Genomic DNA, 21,544 nt, shown 5'->3' on the forward strand with positions numbered 1-21,544 from the left:
ATTTAAAATGCACAGATGTTCTTAAACCATGCATGAACTTCAAAAGACTGCAAGTAATTACTTCCAGCAGCTACACTGAGTTGTTTACTGACATGGTTTTTGTTTTCCCCCTGGAGTTCTTTTTATTTACAACTGTTGTGACACTTAAATAGCCATATGGAAACTTTCACTCCCATAGTTCCATTCCACACTGAGCTATTCCCCAGGGGAATCACTCTGCAATGCCAAGAATGACCTTGGGATGTTAAGTAATACTTACTATGAAGTAAAGGCAAAATACCTTCTTCTGCAGTATCGTGGGAAACTACTGTGTTCTCCACAATGAAGGAAAAAAAAGTTGGAAGGAATAGAATCATGAAGTATACTGTGTGTCTGCAAATTTAAGATACCTGTGTTCACTTAATGTCAAAACAGGCATCTCTAGATGACCTTAAGTGTTACTGAATGGTGCTGTACTAGAATAACTTTGGCGTGAATCCTAAAGCTGTAGTCTTACTGTCTCCAGCACTGGCATTGTTTGAGAAACAGAAACTTGTCCTGTTCTATGGTAATCCTACGATGGTGCAAGATGTTTGCTTTTGTTCAAAGGCTTAGAATATGTAGGAAAATGTGTTTTAGGCTGGAATTTGCTGGGGGGGAAGTAGTGCTTAATATAAACATTATTAATCCTATTTTATGTAATTAGGATTTAAGAGTTTGACATATTTGTGTTAGCCGATTGCTTAAGTGCTTAGCTAACTTTTGTTCAGGCAGTTAGCTGATTAAAAACTTGCAGCATCCATAGCTTTAGAGAGCATGTGACTGGGGAAATAGTGTATGTATCTGCCAAGTTTTAATTTTAGAAGGTGTCTTACAAAAGAAGGGAAAAGTTTGATACTTCAGACGTTTTTGACTCTGTATGTTTAAGTGTTTGTTAATCCTGCTCTGACTAGAAAAAGAATTGCCCTAGCTGCCTTAATAGATGTTACAGAATTATGTGCAGTATCTCAGAGACATTGTAGTGCATCACATCCATCAAGAATGTTAATCATCTGTGTGAAGGAAAAAACACTGAAATCAAGTTACTGAAGCAAAAGTTTTGTGAAATCAGAGGTGCCGTGCAGTAGCTTAATGGACACAAGTCATATTAAACTATATATATACACATTTGTATATGCATACCATATACGTAATATATACATATATTATAGTTACAATTTAAAAATTATTAAAACATATTGAATTTACATTCTGAAAATACAATTGTCTGCAATGCTGAATGTCAGAGGACATTAATTTATTTGTTAAATGCAAGCAGTTACCCGAACACATGGAAATGTACAAGTTTATTGGATAAGCTTTTAATAAATGAATATAGGTATTAGGCTTCAAAAAGTGAAAGGATATCAAGGTATCAGTCTAATGTTTGCATTTTTGGTAGATGCATGGCTGGTGGCGTGGTAGGCTCATAGTTGACTCATTTCCCATTTGTTGAATTTCTGTACAAGTTAAACGATGTAGGAAAGAATAGAGGGGAAATATTTTTAAAGTGCTCTTCAATAGTTGTATTTTTTTCTTCTCACTGGTATTATTTTGGCTTGGTGAATTAAGCAGTGACCCCAGTGAAAACTAATCCCTTTTGGTCTCTGTTTAAGGTATTACAGTATATCCAGCTTTTTTTATAATAGATTGGAACTGATCTATGTGCTTAGCAAGAAAATGGTAGAGCAACATGTAAAGTGTTCATATAATTTGCCACCATTACCATAAACAAAATGTTGTCAGAAGCAGATTTTTTAAAAAAAAATGTATCTGTACTTTAAAAAAAGTTAAAGGGGTATTCATTTTTACTCTATTTTAATTTCAGCTGTTGGCTTAGAAACCTTTACCATTACACAAGCTCTGAAATCAGTTTTCTATCTGAAGGTTTTAGTTCTAGTTTTGAAACCTTTCATTGCTGCTTATTTTGAAAGGAAAACAAATTCCTAAAAAACTTTCCTGAGGAAAACGAGCAGCACATGATACTGTTTATCACGCTTCTCAATTATTAGTTATGAGGTTAAAAAAAAGGTTGTCCATAGTGAAGTTACTGTTGACTTGCTAAATGTTTAGTAGTATAGAATTAACCCAGTTTCCTGTTTCAGATGAGTTAGATATTTATTGTAGTGTTGACTCTCTCTCAGAGAGTGAAGTGAAATAGTGACTCAGCTTCTACTGAAAAAAACGTGTTCTTCTTAAATTAACTGGAAATGTGATTACGAAGTAGGTTTTCTAACAACATGCTGAACAAAAGGTAGATCTGATTGAAATACTATTTTCCAAATGTTATTTGTTCACCTTCCTACCCCCACCCCCCTCAAAAAAAAAAAACACACCACAACAACACCTTTTGTCCTTGCTTGCCTGTTAGTCCAGCAAAGTGCTGATTGTTCTTGTTATAAAATTCAGTGTACTACTCTGCAGGTGTTTTGTGCAGTTCATTGTAGGTGTCTCTGTTTATGACACCTCATTTCGAAGGCAGTTGCTTTTATGCAGAATACAAATTGTCGTTTTATTGGAACTTGTAATTAGACCATATGTTACTAATCCTTCATTCTGCTATATATAAGTGCTTACAATTCTAATTACATGTATGTAATTACATATTAATTGCTACATACTCTGTGTATTTAATGGTATCCAAAGTTGTTTCCTTTTTCCAGTGTAGGATACAACTAGTTAAGAGTATATATAGAAAGGATTCAAACAACTGTTTGCTTGTAACGAAAAAAAGAAAGCAAACAACTGTTTGCTTGTAAACTTAGCTTAAATTTGAATAAGATGCCCTTTAATTTAAAGATGTAATGCCTATTGCAAGAAGCTTAAGAAGTTTTATAAAAATTAAATTTTACCATCAATTTAGAACATCAGCCCTTGTAGGTTTAAACTCCTTTGCTCTGTTAGGGCATTTTATAGCCGTCAGCTCTACTGTAACTAACTCCAAATGTGAATTTGGACTCGCCAGTGGACTAAAGGAATAATGGTATTTGAACTGTTTGTTACATGGTGCTTGTATGTATGTGCTTGAAGCGATTATTTGTAAATTTGTTTATACATTCACATGTATATGCACATGTGAATTTACCTAGAGAAGAAAAATTTCTCTAGAGAAATATACATTCACATGTATATGCACATGTGCATTTACCTAGAGAAGAAAAATTCCGTTGCCCTTCCTGTGAAACGTGCATTCTGGTGTTCTAGAGACCATTTTGAGACCTGACATGGCATCAAAGTATCAGGGTACAAAAGAACAAAAAAGGGAAAAAAAATATGGATTGCTAGACCTGAAAATTTAAACAAAACTCAGTAAAGAGATCAGCAGAGTATAGTTGCATACATTAACATGCAGAAACCCTAATAGGAAAATCTTTTCTTTTTCTATATTTTATCTGGTAACTCCTCTCCATTTTAGGAAGTCCTCATTCTTTCCAGCGTAACAACGTAAATGTTGCACCTGTGCAACACAAATGTTGTATAGGTGCCATATTTTAGGAAGAGACATAGCAATTGGCAGAACATAGCCCAAAAATTCAAATTGTGTGCCTTAGATACCTTCAAGGTGGTGATATAATTAGCAATCTAAAAAATTCCCTCAATCTGTTATTACAAAGCTTTTCAATTTTTTTCTGAACATGTAGATATCTGTAGAAATTATTCTTATTCATCAACATTTAGTGTCACGAAGGAATAGAAGTTAAAAAGATCCGGTAATTTCAGCAACGGTATTGGTTTTGAAGAGTTCTGCAAAACTCACCTTATCAACCTGGATGTTTTGTTTTGCTTGAATGTGATGCCGAGGTTTTTAGGGGAGCTTAATGAGATAGTTTAAAGTTCCCTGTAAAGAAGCATTTTAATATTTTGATGCACTTAGGTTCGGTGTAAACCTTTAAGTGTAGTAGCAGGGTTCTTAGCTCTGTATATGACTGTACGTTTAGAAGTGAGTCACATATTCCACAGAAAAATTCACTTTATATTGCTGGGCATGCTGCCATTTGGATGACAGTGTTACTTTTCAGCATTTTTTTTACTGTAAACAGTTTTTAAAGCATTTAGCTTTTGCGCTTACATATCCTGTGGTAACTACCTGCCTTAGACTGCGTGTGGAGGTTGTAGGTGCCTCACGTTGGTGGCTTCTTTAACCTTATTCAGGAGCTCACCATTTGTGCGAGGTTCACTGGCAGCTCAAACTGGCAGCCTCGATGCTTTGATCTTGGTTTCAGACAGTTGATTCTGTTAGTCACAAATGTTTGAAATGCCACGGCTGAGAGGTAAATGCTGATATGTTTAAAGTTATTTCTGTACTAAAACTGGAAAGCTAACACATGGGAAAAGTAACATGGTGAGATCTCCTTATTCACCCTCTCTACTATATATACAGACTTTATACAGGCTATGTATTCAACTTTTTTTTTTTTAATTAAGTGTACAAAGATTTGGGGAACCTTATCCTAGGACAGTTGAGGTTGGAAGGGACCTCAGGATGTCACCCAGTCCAGGCCCCTGCTCAGAGCAGGGTTAGCTAGAGCAGGTTACTCAGGATCCCTCACCATTTGGAATTTGGGTGTCTTCTAGGATGGAGACTTCTCAGCAACTGTGGACAACCTGTTTCAGTGTTTGACTGCCTCCACAATTAAAAAAAAAAAGTGTTTTTTAATGCTTTGGTGGTATTTCTCGTATTTCAATTTGTGCTTAATGCTTCTTGTCCTGGAACTGGATACCACTGGCTTCATCTTGGGAGATTTAGATTAGAGGTTAGGAGGAAATTGTTCACTCAGAGGGTGGTGAGGCACTGGAGCAGGTTGCCCAAAGAGGTTGTGGATGCCCCATCCCTGGAGGTGTTCAAGACCAGGTTAGCTGAGGCCCTGAGCAACGAGATCTAGTGGGTGGCATCCCTGCCTATGGCAGGGGGGTTGGAACTAGGTGATTTTTGAGGTCCCTTCCAACCCGAGCTGTTCTACGATCTTCTTTATTTCCCACCCCAACACCATAGTTTTTTATTTATAGACACTGACAAGGGGTTTTATGAAGGGCATATAATAATATTTCCATTCAAATGTCTTCCAAGAAAGATAGCTTACCTTGTGAGTCCATATCCAGTTACTTTCAGGTCCATTTAATGAACATTAACAGTGTGGGCAGGGGAATGAAACAGTTCAATTTATGTAAGCAGCATTTAAATTGGACATAAATATCTAAGCAAATGAAAATTTCCTTCTGTAGTTCAGTAAGAGATTTCACTGTGGATAGATTCACTGAAATGTGTAGCTTTTAATTGTTTAAAAATATTTGTAAGAATTATCTTAAGTGTACTAAAGGTTTTTGATTAGTTTTTTCTTTCCAGAGTAGGGATGTTTAGGGTTTGTCTGTTTCATCCCTAAACATGTTGTCATATTTGAGGAGAAGAGAATAGACCAAAATGTAGTGTAGGTGGCACATCATCCAATTTCAACCAGTGTGCTTGCAAACACCTAGGCTGGTGCTTGGCTTGTTGCATTCTTGATGCAAATGCTTCTGCATAGATGTTCTGCTAAGTCTGTGGAAGGTAATGGTATATGTGATCTCTCCCTCCTGTTCCTAAATAACACTTAAGAGTGGAATACCAGGATTTTGCGAGTTGAACAGATGCTTTGGAGGATGTTACAGGGTGTGTAGTTGGTGATGAAAGTGCCATTTCCTTCTCACTTCAAGGTATTGGCTTAAAAATAAATTCTTTTACAGCAAGACAGGGATGCCTTTCCTGATCAAAATTTAACTGTTCCCATGTTACCGTCCTGTTATGGAGGACTGTATGTAAAACAAGGTCCTTATCATTCCCCTTACTTCTGCAGATATTTCCTCCTCAGAGCATTCTCCCCATTTTTTTTTCCAGATTTGTTCTCCAAATTATCATATTCAGGAGTTTCCTGTCCAGCTGAGAGTTTCAGCAGGTGTGGTTTATCGCAGAGAGCCTTTCTGTCTGCTGTCAGGGTGCAGTGACAGCAAAACAGCAACCAGTCTAGTGCTTCTCCACTTCTGTATTGTCATCCTTCAGACATTGAAGCTAATTCAAATATCGCTTAATGAACAGCACAGGTCAATTTTTTTTCTCCCCGTACCGCTACAGCTAGCTGCTTTCCGTGATAAGTTTTTTTTTTTAACAACTGAACTTTTCAAAATGGCAAAGCAGACATCAGTAGATTGTATTTACTGATGTGAAAACTGATCTGTCTAAAGTTTGTGCAAATGTTGAAATCCACATACTCATTGCAAGCTGAAAACGAAGCTTTGGTCTGTTCTTGTTTGCTGCAGAATCATGTGTTTTAGATAAACTGAAACGACAGCTTGTTTTTCTGTATACGTCTCTTAAGATTTTTGTGATGCATTTAAGAAACCGAAGTGTCTTTTTAAGGCATCTGTTTAAATGCTTTTTGTATACACGTGTATATATGAATGTATGTATATACACACACGTGAAAAATACATTTTGAATAAAAATAGCTAGTCATCTTAGGCTTACATTTTGCAGAAGAGATATCATATCTGCTTTTGGTTTCCTGCATCACTATAGATGCTAATAAATACTAGTCTTGTGCATTTTCCAGATGGCCTTGAAACACTGAACTGAGCATGAAGGTTTCACGCTACTTTGAAAACTCAATTTTTTTCACTAGCCTACACTAGTAAGTTGGTGAATGCTAACACACATTGTACAAGAAAATTTTTTTTAGTATATTTGAAACTTGACAGGCATCTGAGAGGAAAATGTATCTTTTATAGGTAATTCCAGAAGAGATTTCCTTTTAAATGCGAACATCCTCTTACTCGTTATCATCCTCACAAGGCGAGATTTTTCTGGACTTACTGGCATAACTCATCTGTAGTGTGTATGTGACATCTAGATTTATGCTTATTGGTAGTGATGTGAAAGAGCTTAACTGAACAGTTTTGCTGGTTTACTAATAGTTAATTATAGGATGATTTACTTGAGATGATGCTGTGTTCTGTGCTGGATTTTTAGCTTTGGTTTATAATACTTTAAACTGCCTCCTTAGTACAAGCAAATGCTAGATTGGTATTTTACAACTTTATACCTGTAGAAATCAAGGTGTTTAAATCATGTAACAGTAATTATTAAATCAAGATCTTTAAATAATTTAATTATTAAAAGTACAGTTTAACAGTCTTAAGATAATTCCAGAAAACAGCGCTACAATATGTGAGTCCCTCTGCCTGGGAATCAGTAGTCTTGTATTCACAGTAAAATAAGTTTAGCAACAAGCTTGCTTCTGCTTGATTGCAGTACTCCAAGTATGATCAGCATTTATAGTATGTTCTCTTATTTTTAGTTATTTTGAGTTGTTCAGAAATAAATTTTCAGAGGAAAAAGAACAGTAATGATAAAAAAAAAAAAGCTCTTAAAATTCTGTGTTTACTACCAGAGCAAATTTTACTTTCGTAAACATATTTTTAGATAGCTAGATTTTTGTTCAAGTACACTCAGACCTGGTCAGATTATTGCGTTCTTTCCAAAGTTAGTGATGTTTTTGCATGTTTTATTTCAAAAAAAGTTTTAAAACTGATTTTTAAAAAAAAATGGATCTTTCACATTTTTCATCTCATTGTTCTTGGGGAAAAAAAAAAAAGAACAAAAAATCTTTCAAATTACTTGCCCGTTGGTTTGCATTCTGAAATGTGCTCCCTGGCATTCTCCTCCGTTTATCTTCTCAATTCATCTGTATACAGTTCTGTATTTTCCCCCTTTTCCAAGGTTATCTTAACCCTCTTTTCCTTTTTCCTAAATTTCCAGTATCTTGTGACACTAAATTTCCAGAATCTTGTGACAGTTGTTTTTTTTTTTTAAATGTGTTTACCATTAGTAATATCCTTGAGACCTACTTCTTTATCTGAAACTGGTGGTGAGAAACCCTTTAAAGATGAATTCTTCTTTTAAAGTGGTTAGTATTTCTTGCAATAAAAGATGGCAACTCACTCGTAGCAGTTCTTTTTGTTCCTTACTGATGTTCCTGAAGGGAACAGTGTGCTCACCTTCTTAAGAAGAACAGTGCTCACCTCGTCAAGAAGGTTGGTAGAATCCAGTCCTGATGAAGAGGACTAATAGGTGAACTGAGGTTTTCTTCTGATGGACAAACTAGAGATGGCAGTCACAAGCGATAGAACAGTTTTGAACTTCTCTGAAAGAGATGTTTATTGTGAAGAGAAACAAAAGTAGTCTTAGACTGTTCAAAAACATGGTTGAAACAGCTTGTCAAAAACACTTGGGCTAGAGAGTATGGTGTATATAACTATTTCAAAGGACTTATGTAAAGTTTGAAATTGCTTTGTAAATTCTTGGGGTGAGTGTGGGGAGTATGTTATAGTTTTGTCAAGGACCATGTATGAAGTTCTGAAGTTCTTTGCAGTGAGTCTAGCCCAGTAAGCAGTAAAGCAGAATTTCTTACCAAAAAGGCTGCGTGCTTTTGGAAAAAGTTCTTTATGTCAAGTGCAGAGGCAGTACATTAACTATCTGCAGCTTGCCAGATGAGTCCAAGCTCATCTTGGACTGCCAGCTAAATACACAGTGTGCTAAATATTTTCTGTAAGAGCTTCCGATCTCTGCAGAGGATTTCTAGAGTTGTGATGACTATAAATCATGGAATCACTAAACATCAAGCTCTGAGGCAAGTCAGATATTTAGACCATCTCCTAAAGACGGTCTTATTTAGACCGTTTCCTAAAAGTAGCTGTTAAGTTCTTCAAGACTTCAGATAATAGTCTTTCAAGGCTAATAGTTTGGCTGTGTGCGTGTGTATTTTCAGATAACTTACATCTTTCTTGCTGCTGACAGCTGAAGCCTTTGAGCTCTCCTTGCTAGGCAGTATTTCCTAGGACCTGTGTTTTTCTTGGAGGAAGTCCAGAGAGCTGCATTTAGGGCCCAAAATCTTGGCACTATAGTGTCCAAACAGTTGGAAGCCTCATTTTGCATGAGGAAAAATTAAGCATTGCTGTTAGTAATACCAGAAGCGATACTGTATTCTCAGATGAGTTCACTGGAAATGTATTTAACCACATTCTCTTCTGTTTTCATCATAGGATGACTATAGCATATGACCCTGTAGCAGCTGTGTACTAGAAAAAATAACGTAAATGGGGTATACTGGCTTGTATAAAGTCAAAAGATTCCCATAACAGTTGCCTAATAAATGACTGATTTTCCTTTCTGTCCTTTGATTAAATTTTACGGTAATGCTTTGCCTTCAGTTGTTTTGTTTTTTAAGATCCGAATTTGCTTGCTATAAATAGTGGTAGTTGGAGGTGAGAGAGAAGAAAAAGATCTGTGTATATTAAATATGTGAATGAAAGTATCAACTTGATGAAATAAACTAATATAGTTAAATTAGCAAAGGTCTGCTGGGGAGGTGACAGTGCAATTCGTGGGACTCTCGGAAGAACTTCGGGTGTAAAGAACGGGTTTTAGTCACTTCTTAAGAACTGTGTGTTTGAACTGGTACACATACAATGAGGAGGTTTGGAAAGGATCAGGGAAGGGAGGGAACTCTTTTTTGAGATCTGTAGTTTAAAGGGGCTTTCACTGTAATGGTTAAAAGAGGATATGATTATTCAGTGTAAATGTACAATGTGGGTGGGTAAAGGAAAAGATATAACCTCATTTAACTAATGGCAAAAAAGGTACAATTTACCATGAAAGTCTATGTAGTCTTGAAGTTGGAAGGCTTCCAACAGTCAGGCCTCTAGAAATGGAACTTGCCTCAGACTGGAGCCTAAGTTTATAAAGTAGAAGATATAATTACCTGCAGAGGTGTTGGACGGTATCTGTGGTCTTTCAACAAGACTCGAGACTTCTGTTGAGTAAAAGAAATCAAAACTGGTGCAATTTTACCCCTGAAGTGAAGTGATCTTTTATACTAAAAGACAGTGAAAGAAGTGCATTGTAATATACATCTTATGAGTAGCTCTCAACTTGTGTTGTAAAGATGATTGCACTTGTATGTATTATATGGTCCAGACCTAGGACTGCCTGAACATGGTCCAAGGCAGCCTGCTCTAGGTGGCCCTGCTTGAGCAGCAGGGTTAGACCAGATGAACTCCAGAGGTCCTTCCAACCTCAACCGTTCCATGATTTTTGTATTCAAGCTGTTTTCATGTAAAACCACCAAAACCCAGAATCCTTAAGTTATGTAGCTATATAACTTTTTTCCTTCTTTCAGATAACAGTGATCTAATTGCTTGTACAGTCATAACAAAGGATGGAGGTCAAGTTCAAAGATTCCTGGCTGTGGATATTTACCAGATGAGCTTGGTTGAGCCAGATGTTGCCAGACTTGGCTGGGGAGTAGTTAAGTTTGCAGGCCTTTTGCAGGTAAGAGGTTTTAATCTTGGCACTCTGTATTTTCTCAGCTGAAAATCTGTATTTATGTAGGATAAATAGTAATAACAATATTAGTTTATATATTTAAGGTCTGTGCCCTGCTTGCCTGTTTCTTCTCTTACTAGTCTTTTTTAGTTCCTGCCTTTAAACTATTCCTATTTTTCTGAAGATGTTTTTATAGATAACTAGAGGCACACTTAAAAATGTGGTAACTTCCCCAATATACGTTGGGGTATGTTCATTTGAATGCTGAAATCATGTAGAATTAGGATTGAGTCCCAGATGTTTTCCTTCTGTGTCACAGTAATGAACCTTCCCAGTGTTCTGAACCTCGTACAAGGGTAGAGAAGGTGACAGTTTGCAACTTAAGAATGATTTATGCTTATCTAATTGATTTTAAAAACTTTAGAAAGTTTGTTGTTAACATTGGCTAAAGAGACATAAATGTTCATGTCTCCTGAAAATTCTATATGCTCAAATAATTGCATTTTAAAATGACTTAATCTTTAGGAGTGCCATTTACTGCAGAACTGAATCCAGGATTGTGCAACTTGCATAGTTCTGTTTTGTTTTGTTTTAAAAAAATGGAAACTGTTTTTAAATGCTAACTTTTTTCATTAGCTATTTGCCCTCTCTTTCTGTTCAGGATATGCAGGTGACAGGAGTGGAAGATGATAGTAGAGCTCTGAACATAATAATTCATAAACCTGCCTCAAGTCCTCATTCTAAGCCATTTCCTATCCTTCAAGCAACCTTTATTTTTTCTGATCACATTCGCTGCATTATTGCAAAACAACGTCTTGCAAAAGGTCGTATCCAAGCTCGGCGTATGAAAATGCAGAGAATAGCAGGTAAGCAGTTACTTTGAAATGATCCTGAGAAATGAAACTTACATGTCATAGCAAGTCACTCTGTGATGTAAGGTTAGAAAAAATCTGTTAGAAAACTGAGAAATGTGCACAGAACTGCAAACCAGTGTCTAGTTTCCAAGGAAGGGATCGTATATGGTGATGTTAATTATAATGATTAATGCTTGGGTGTTGTGATGATGAGCATTCTAAAATGTTAAAAAGAGTATCAGCAGCCAGATTTTTGTGTTTAGAGGAAATACACATGAAGAGATGAAAGAAAGAGTTGCTTCAAGTAATCAGCAAAGAGTCTGATACAAGTCTAATACAAGTCTATTTTGATACCTAAAATTTTAGGTTGAAGGGCCATGCAAAGGCATTTTTTGCCAGTTTAAAGCAGGTTGTCCTTTAAATGGCTTTCTGCAATGTTCACTTGTAACTATGGATGGTTTTACCCATACAGGGAAAAATGGAAGGTGGTGGTTTGTTTGTTTGTTTTAAAACTCCTTGCATTCCACAAACTATACTAGCAGTTTACTGTAATCCTTGTTTTTGCTCCCCTTTATTCTGGAGCCTAGTATGACCATGGTGTGAACAGCAGTGATAGAAAAAGTTGCCAGAAATCTGTTCTCCTTTTCCAGTGCAATTGCAACTGCAATTAAGAGGTAAATGCAAGCAAGTTTAGACAGTCTGGTGTAGTCTTAAGATTCTGGGCAAGCTATTGATTTTATTTAATCTACTCATTCTTTTATGTATTTTTGAGTAACAACAACTATCAATTGTGATTAAACATAGCTCTCCTGGATCTTCCTGTTCAGCCTTCAACTGAAGTTATGGGTTTTGGACACAGCTCTGCAGCTGCATCCCAACACCTTCCATTTAGATTTTATGATCAGGCACGACGTGGTAGCAGTGATCCTACAGTGCAACGCTCTGTTTTTGCATCTGTTGACAAAGTTCCAGGTAAGATTAGCATTAATTACCATGAAATTCTTGATGTGTTTCAAATAAATCAAAGAAGCTCACTTTGAAAGTTCTAACTAGACTCCTTTTGAAGAAAAGAGTTTGCTAGAAACTGTATACCAAAGAATGAAAACAGCTTGTTTACATGTTTAGTAGAAAGTCTTTTCCCTGAAGCTTGGCAAATACCTTTTAAATGAGTTTGATTGTAATTTATCTGTCTTTTTATTGTATCAATAGTTATTTTTAAAAAAAGATTAACAAATGTTTAGAAATGCTTTTGACAGCTATCCGTTAAGTAGTGATTATCTCATGTCTATTGCAAGATGACTAGCGTAGCCAGGGGCGGTAACTCAGACTCCTTGTTCTAGTTCTGCCTTAGAGATGTGAATGCAAGCACATTTGTAACTCATGGTCATGGCCTTATCATATGCCTTCAATTTATTTTTCTCAGAAGTCATATAATTATTAAAAGTCTGTTGGTCCAGTATTAAAAAGCTTGTTTTTAAGCTTGACTGTTTTACTTCTGAAATAGCAATTTAGTCATAGTTGACTACTTGTGTTCTAAGTGCAAAGACTGAGAACAGATCCGTTGTACTGTCAAACGGTTCAGTGTGGTTCAACCTTAGAATTCTACCTTAAATAAGGCCAGGAAGTCTTTGTCTTAGCAGAAAGCTTCCTGAGTCTTTATTTACATCAAGATTCAGTAAGAATAGTTGATAAATGCAATAAAGTTTTCTGCACCTGTGTTGTTATGTGTTTACCAAACATGTAGAGATGACATCTGTACTTTGAAAGAAAAAAAATAGGTCTGTAGAAGGTGCCTCCATTCACAAAGCTTTACATCCACAGGCGTGTAACTGTTCAGGTCTGTTGAGATGTGTGTAGATATTGCAGGGTGCGTGTAGACAGAGGAAGGTACGTATTCAATTTATGACTTGAATACACGCCGTTAATACATACAAATTGTTTATTGGATGTGAATTCAATGGTTCTTCCTGTTATGTTCAGTTGTTTGAAACCTCAAATTTTGAGGCTTTAAAGGTCATTTACAATAGCTGGTACAGCATTTAGTGGACATGAACAAGACAAATAACTTCCAGATTTCCAAGATACTCAATTCCATTCAATCATCAAGAAGTTTGGAAAATACTAAAATTGCCTTTTTTTTCAGACTGCCCTTACAACAAATTTTGTGATTTGTATTTGCAAAAGCTGAACTGAGCATACAACTCCAGAATGAGATTTATGGGAAAAAATTAGCCCTAGAAAGACAAGTAATGCCTGGGTGTGTGTTCCAGGTGTGTTATGAGCAATATATCCATGGCAGTTTCTCCAAACACACTGGAAGTGCCTTAATGCTTTGTCATTGTTTACAAACTGAGTTAGTTTGAATCATGTTTCTAATACTCAGTATTTATGCAACATATCTGTCAGTTGTGCATAGGTCCATCTTAAAGTTACTAGCAGTTTCTCACCAGTCTGTAAAGACAGCTGGGATACTGTGCATTGCTTCATCTACTTTAGAGCTAACAAGACAGAAAAGGGCCACAACTACTCTTAAAACATTAGCTTGGAATTGAGATTAAAGGGATGATTCTAAATCAGTCCTGTCTTTTTTTTTTCGTTTTTTTCTGTTTTTCTCATTTTTTTATTTCACAAATTGATTTCTGCAAAGCTCTTCATCCAGATGGTGAAGCTTTCTCATTTGGGATTGAGTCATTTTGAAGTTGTATCTTTTTGCAAGTGCTTAATTTTGCTCTATTAGTACAAAACGATGTAATCTTGTTACTATTAGCTGCCAGTCATTTCATAAATCTCAGCATTTCTCTTTAAATGTGATCCACAGATTAAAAATTCAAATCCTCTACTTAGAAAATAGATGTTCTAGTGCCTTCTATCTGACTCAGAGGTCAACTTGCCTGAGTGCTGAGCATGGAGAAATCAAAAGCTTTCAGATTGCTGGTTGTATATCACAAAAGTCATTCTCATCATACATGATGAACTCGAATTTCCTTGTTTGACTTGAGACTTTCATGGAAAAGGTGTGGTTGGAAACATGCCAGCATTACAGAATCAACCTTCTGTAAGAGGAGTGTACAAGTAGTCATAACAAGTGACATCATTTACTGATTTTGGGGGGGAGGGTGGGGAGACGACAGGCCAGTCGGTTCAAACAGTTGCATACTTACTTTGATCTCCAGGAACTGAAGATTTTCAGTGTATGCACATACAAATCCAGAGAAAAAGTATTTTAAATCTTTCGTTTTATAACAAGTATGACAAATCACTCAAACAATATGAAGTTTTTCAAATCCCGCAATTTTGGAAGGCATTTCGTAGCAGTCAGTAGTAACATACGGATGTATGAACAAAAAACATGATTACAAAAATACATATCTGATTACAAAATACATATCAAATGCCCCTACCTTCTCAGTTTTGCTAATGAATGAATGAGAATTGCCAGTTCCACATGATTTTGTTTTGAATTCATTCATATTTATCCCTTAATCAGGCCCGGAATTATTTTTACTTTAAGAGAAAAGTTTTATAATTTTCTTGAAGATTACTGAATAAGTTGCAGTTAAGGTACAAGCTTCCTGTTTTCATTTCTTAATGTTACAACTTTCAGTGATGTTTGACTTTTGCGAAGCTCATATAGTATGTGAGAAATGCAACAGCAGTAGAAAGTTGATTTGATTATACTTTGTAAGAAAAAAGTTAAGCTTTCCCTGGTGATGGTGTTTTTTTTGTGGATTTAAAGGACAGTTATGTTTTTGGCAATATTTTTAGAAAACTAATCACCTTTTTGAGTAGGACAGTGTTACCTGTCAATGCTTTGCAGCTAGAGTGATTTAAGAAATTGTCAATATTACTGTTTTAATTCCTCCTGCAAATGGCACTCGATACGGAGAATTTTAGTGCAACTAATTGAATTAATTCTGTAATCCCCCTTCTCAATGATTTTTAAAGTTTTAAGACCACTTATTTCAGTCTTTTCTGGTACATTTTCTGTGTCATACGGCATGTAGCACTGTACATACACATATATACATATAGTGCTGTAGTATGCCAGGGAGCATTGCAGTCAAACTGTGCTCAACGTTGCTTTATCATTTTTTGGTCTAAAGTTAAAATCTGTTTTTAAAGTTCTTCTTGGTACTTGGGTGGATGTGGGGAGAGATGGTAATAGTTTAAAACTGGGTTTTTTGCAAGTTGGGTGAAAAGTGGCATATAACAGACCATGCTTCAGAGCATCCTTGTTAACATTCTTATATAAATCACAGGTTATGCAAATGCTGTTACTCATCCCCGATGACTGGCCTTGTAAGCTTGGCTGTTATTATCAAAGAAGAACAGAGGCAAAGTCCTTCACTTGGTCAATTTTATCATGAACAAAATCACTTCTGTACAGAGGTATTCAAGCAGAAGTGCCTAATAGGGTAGTTTGACAGCACTAGGATTACCCAAGATACAGCAGACACGATTTATTTAATAGGAATTACTGCTCATGTGCAAGGAATGAAAGATACCATTGACGCTGAGTTAAATATGCAGGAGTGCTAGTTTTTTGGTTTTCTTTTTTTGATAAGAAACAGGATTGGAAATGGAATCTTTCCCATTTAGAATTTGGGAAATTTAGTATTCACAAGGATTAATTTTAGTAAAAATCAGCACTTTATAGTATCTCCCTATATTCTGAGGGAGACTGAGAATTCTGGGCTCTTGTATTACAGTGCTGATGTGCTTTTCGAATTAACTCGTTAACTTCTCATCTTAACAACATGCTATTTGAACTACAGCAGTTAGTCCCATTTCTTAGAGTTTGATGGAAGAAATTGTGGCGTACTTAACCATTGAGTTCCTTTGTACATTAAGGGACAGCTAAAATAAATGTTGTCTCAGTGAAGTATCACTCATGGTGAGGATGTGCTGGCAAGGCGTAAGGAGTATCAGCTGTGGCAAAGAATCAAGTCCTGATGACTGGGCTAGAAACTAGTTGCTTAAGTACACTGAATTGATGAGAAGGATTGTGAATAAAGCTACAGTCATCACGTATTGTCATTGCATGGCAAAATGGGGAGACTGAGAATGTCAGTTAATCATTTTTTTTAATGCTGGTTAAAGTAGCAGTGGCTACTGGCAATTGAGTTCAATGTAACCAATTTGTTTTGTATATTTTTTTCCTAATGGAAAAACTTTTTACTGTTAAAACAGTTATTCTTCAGTTCTATGAGTCTGTAAGTGGATTTCTTAGGTTTAAACAATCTCTTCAAGCTGAAGTGCATCATTTTTCTGAGGCAGAACAGCACTTTGTAAAGGTGCAAAGTATTGCAATACCAAAAGTATTTTGGTGTTTGGTGTGAAATTTGCTGTTACATAAAACATAGCAAAAGGGTGACTGTTGATACATAGTTTATGAAGGAAACACTGTCTTGTGAAACGTTGTGATTAGGGAAATAAGATCTTCTGCAAGGAACTGGAAAGGTGTATATACAGGTATACAGTAATACCTTAGCCATAAATAGCAAGTTCTGTTGGAGCAGAATCATGACTATCGGAAAGGAAATAGTTGTGTTTGTAACTAAGCTTTATTATAACTGGAGAGTCATAAAGTAGTGACAAAGGCACCTCTAGAAGCTCTTGGGTATTGTTTTAATTCCTGTAGCCATGATTAATTCTGCTCACCTTTCTTCCGCAGATTTTTCCTGGAAGAATTTCCTGGTTATGATATTTGTTCTTGGTCAATGGTTTCCATTTACAGTATTTTGAGTGACTAAGACTTACCTTTCCCTCCCCTCAATTACCTTCTGCAAGCATACTTAAAATCCTTCATCAGCAGTTGTATTGTTCTTTTTTTAAAAAAAATAAAAATAAAAAATGGTTGAATATTTTCCCATTAGCAAATTCGGTGATTTCTTGACGTGTTTCATCTTAATTTTTTATAATGGGTGTTCGTTTTTGCTGTATCCTCTTCCCATCATCCTCTGTTGAGATACTCGTACTTGGACACTAGTGCTTTCCTTTCCTGTAATAAACAAAGTAAGGAACTCTTCTATCTCACAAACTGATCATTGGAAGCTTTGTACTTCAAGAACAGGAGTGCTGCAAAAAAGAAAACGTTATGTAGTTTATAAAAGAAACAAAATAATTTGATAAATTTGGACAGATTAGGACAAAATATCCAGAGTGCCCTCACAAGATACTGGCAAAACTCAAATTGAAGGCATGCTTCCCCCTCTGATTATTCACCCCTTGCTTACTGGTTGGCACATGCCTTTATTTTAAAAAGTGTTCTATATTATATATCTGGGTGGGCTTGTCCTGTTTTAATGATGTAAAATGTTAACGTGGGTAGGTGTGCTGCCATCTGAACTCATGAGCTCACTGTCTCCTACTCGCTGTAACGATTTAAATTCTTATGTATGGAATTTTTAGGAAGCTTCATCTTATTTGTGTATACCAGCTGAAAGCATTACCCTCCTGTTTATATTCACATAAAGCGAACTGAAGCATGGAAGTGCTCTGCAGTTCAGTGCAGAGTTCAAAATGCTGATTTAGAGGGAAGCCTAATACGATAACCACTTGGGTATTGCGTACACAGGAAGCCCTTCTTTAGAACAGTGATGAAGAATGCAAGGTTGAAAACTACTGTATTTTTGTGATTCCATACACTTTCTTGATAGTTTTAATTATAGATTTTTACTTACATTTATCTACATATTTTATTAGTGATTTTGCTATCAAAATAGTAATGTTACCATAATCAGCTGGACAGCAATATTTAAGTATTTCATTATTCTGGAATTTGAAATCATGATCGGCAGTCCTGACTCTTAATATTTACTATTAATATATCCCTGTATATTTCTATGACAATGGTGTCATAATGTAAATTCCAGCTTTACAAACCTGTTCAAAATCCTGTTTATAAGTAGCTATGGCTAATAATTTATATATATACACACATTAAAAAAAAATACAGTATATATATGATTTTTTTTCTTTGGAGAATTTGAAGATGAATACATGCAAATACCAAGAAAACTCTTTAAGACAGCCTTATGTGGGGGTCAGTGTCAGCCAAGGAAATGTGAAAAAGGGATGTCTATTCTGCCTTAAGTGCTAAAGAAGTGATGAGCATTAACTTGCTATAAAAAAATGGAATGACAGCCATGCTTTATTTTTTCACTTTTCCAATTATGCATGATGTTATAGCAAGGGAAGAATTCTGAGTAAGGGGTGCTGTAAATCTGGAATTTATATGGAAATTATCAGCTGAACTCTTCCAAAATGAATTGAAGAAAGCAAGCAATGTTTCTAAAATAGTACTAAAATACCAAAATCTTTTGAACTAACTCGGTTTGCTTCTTGTTTGTCTGCCACAAGATTATTATTAAGCTTCTTCCTGAAAGACCACACTGAAACTCAATAGTTTTTCAAAGTGTCTTTTATGGGAAATGATTGAATGGGCACAGGAAGAGAAGGATAATGGCCTTGCTGAAAAATCTGTCAAGCCTAAACAGAGGTTCTCTGAAACAACTGCTTGCAATTGTTGTATTGTTGTTTGTTTTTTCCATTCTGTTCCCTAGTATTATTCAACATTTCTGCTAGTGCAAACTCTAAATGTAAAATCATGATGAATGCCTTAGGATTGGTGCATTTACACATAATTACCCCTTGTATATGAAACTGTTAAATGCTTTTCTGATTTTTAATTTCACTCTGCTGCAGTTGGCAAAGTATTGTATTTTTTGTTCCTTTTGTTTCTTGTACCTTATACAAGGAGCCTCTACACTGCACTTTTCCAGAAACTATTATTGTGATTCTGATCTGACCTCAGAATTACAGCTTTTAGGAAGTAAATTATGTGACATTGAAAATAAAAAGTTAAACATGCATTTGATGCTTGCAAAAACTTGGCAAAAAAAAAAAAGTTTTGAAAACTGAGCAGGATTAGAAAGCTGCTTTCATAAGCATGGGACCTTTTTCGTTCAGAAATCACCAATGTGAAAATGGGTATGGTATGCTCACTTAGAGTAAAAATTTTCTCCTTTAAATTACTGACATAAAATAATTGCAACACATAGGGATCCACCCTATCCAGGATATGCCTCTAGAATCCCAATTTTTGTATAATCATCCATCCTTGGAGGTATTTAAGAGATGTGGGGCATGGCACTAAGGAATGTGATGTAGCGATGGGATTCGGTAGGTCAGGTTGGCGTTTGGACTTGATGATCTTGAAGATCGTTTCCAACATAAATGATTCTGTGATTTTGTTCTGTGATCTTCTGAAGAGAAATTGATTATCAGCTTGGATAGTTTGATTCCTTCAGGGTTAAAAGTCAGTGAGTTTTTAGACTTTTATGTAATAACTGTAAATAGTTCTTACGGTGGTCAGAAAAAGCTGCCAATTTCTAGGTAGTGTTCTGGGGCTTGAGTCCGATCTATAGAGTTTAATCATCTGGAAGTGAAATCAGTGACAGTTTTCTCTGAAACGGTGGAGCGCTATAAAAATATCCAGCTATGCTTGTCTTAAATCCCTTCCAAAAATAGAACTACCTCAGGCTTGACATCTTTCCCTCAGCTCAAAATTGATAAAATATACTGAAAATAAATATATTTTTGAAAATAAATGTATTTGTGTTTGCAACTATGAAAAATTAGTATTCGTGTAATGCACAAAGATTTAGCACAAGCGAAATCTATTTTGGGATTCCCCCATCTTCAGCAAGAGGGCAGATTTCAATTTCAATTTTCAGCTCAGCTGTCCTGCACAGCAGCCAGTCATTCAAACGTTGTTCGCTATCCAACCAGTTACCTTGTGGGTTGAGTTTCAGTACTCTCTTAAAATAAATTACAGCAAGAAATAACCTATTTTCATGGTGATCTGCTTACCAGAACAACTGAACCATAGAAGGTTCAGCAAATGCAACTAACGGTGTTATATGCGGGCAGGAGAGAAAAGGAGTGGGAAACTCTTAAGCTGGATGAACTGCCGAAGAAACCATACTTATTTAGCTGTACCTTTATTCATGTCTTCCAGATGATTCAGTCATTTCCCATTTTTATGGCACTTTGAAAAACTATTGAGTTTCAGTGTGGCCTTTCAGGAAGAAGCTTAATAATCTTGTGTGAGCAAAACGAGCAGTGATATGGGCACTCCAAGCTCTAGGGCCGTGCATTCAGACAGATGAGAGTTTCTTTTGAATGTTTAGCCGTTCTGAGTTCTGGTCATCTTACCGAGTGAGGACAGCGCCCCTGGAAAAAGGTGACCTTGTATTTCAGATAGTCATAAACACACAAGTTTGGAGGCTGACACAAGCTGCTGTCTAGATATATTTTAGGAAAGTTCTGCATCCAGTCCTATATGATACAATTTTATGTCCTGTTCTACCATGTGCAGTTACTGCAATTTGAAATAAATGTTTACGTTTTGACAGCACTAGAGAACACACTGAGCCTTTATGAGCTTGTTCTTTAGCTTCCCAGGAAATCTGTCAGCCATCGCCTCTTGACTCACAATTTGACAAGTTCTTTTGTTAAATATCGCTTCTGTATGGGCTGCAAAGAGTTCCTCCTGGATTCTCTTTTATCAAGGGCTGTTATTCTCAGCTATAGGTTCAGAAAATGTCATGTTTTCAGACAGGGTGAGTTACCCGCAGTTGCACAGATGATAATTGAAGGAGTCTGTACATATGGTGGCCAAAGAAGTAGTGCTTAAATATTTCCATTCAGGAAACGTTCGCATGCAAACACGCTAGGACTGTTGCTGTAAGGTTGTCTTAGACCTGGTAGTGCATCAAGCAATGGATCTTGCTTTGGACTGGAGGAGTAATCAAGGAGGGAAAGGGTTTTTATAATATTTTGAGCAGTTCAGTCTTTATAGGAAAGAAGAGAACGAAGTTCTCCTTTGTGTTTATGGACCACCTCTTGCTGTAGGGAATTGTCTAAGTGAAACTCTGTTTGAAGGAGAGAGCTACAGTTTTTTTGTGTTTATCTACGTAACATAAGAAACTGCTGTTGTAGAACTTACCATTTTTGCTTTAGTTTAATCTGTTTCCAGTAGCAAGGAACATTATGGCATGAAAACTGGCTGTGCTGTCAGAGGTATTTTCCTGAGAGTTTGCACTAGATAGCATGAGTTGATGCTTCAACTGCAGTCTTTTTGCTGCGCACTAGAGTAGTACTGACATTTTATATATGAATCTTCTTTTGTCTGTATAAACTGTTCTTTCATGTCTTAGACTACTGAAATAAGTGTAAATAAACAGAAGTAAATGTAGCTAAATTTCTGCCTCTGTATTACATATTCTCTGTGAAGCTGCTCATTTACGGGTCT

General features: G+C 36.1%; 1 protein-coding gene across 8 annotated transcripts in view; it reads left to right on the forward strand.

Moving 5' to 3' along the window:
- Positions 1-21,544, forward strand: part of CLEC16A (C-type lectin domain containing 16A) — an 85,101-nt gene that overhangs the window by 43,740 nt on the left and 19,817 nt on the right. For 7 of the 8 annotated variants that reach the window (XR_010825181.1, XR_010825182.1, XR_010825183.1 and 4 more), the window contains exons 19-21: positions 10,227-10,378; positions 11,034-11,238; positions 12,031-12,198. Coding sequence is in view for 5 of the 8 variants with exons in the window: in XM_048053744.2 (XP_047909701.1) it covers positions 10,227-10,378; positions 11,034-11,238; positions 12,031-12,198 (525 nt within the window). In the remaining 3 variants the exon portion in view is untranslated. Of the gene's footprint in view, positions 1-10,226; positions 10,379-11,033; positions 11,239-12,030; positions 12,199-21,544 lie in introns of those variants that run through there. The other variant, XM_066977968.1, reaches the window with a different exon arrangement.

Source organism: Anser cygnoides, chromosome 15, assembly GCF_040182565.1.
Source record: "Anser cygnoides isolate HZ-2024a breed goose chromosome 15, Taihu_goose_T2T_genome, whole genome shotgun sequence".
Taxonomy (NCBI): Eukaryota; Metazoa; Chordata; class Aves; order Anseriformes; family Anatidae; genus Anser; species Anser cygnoides.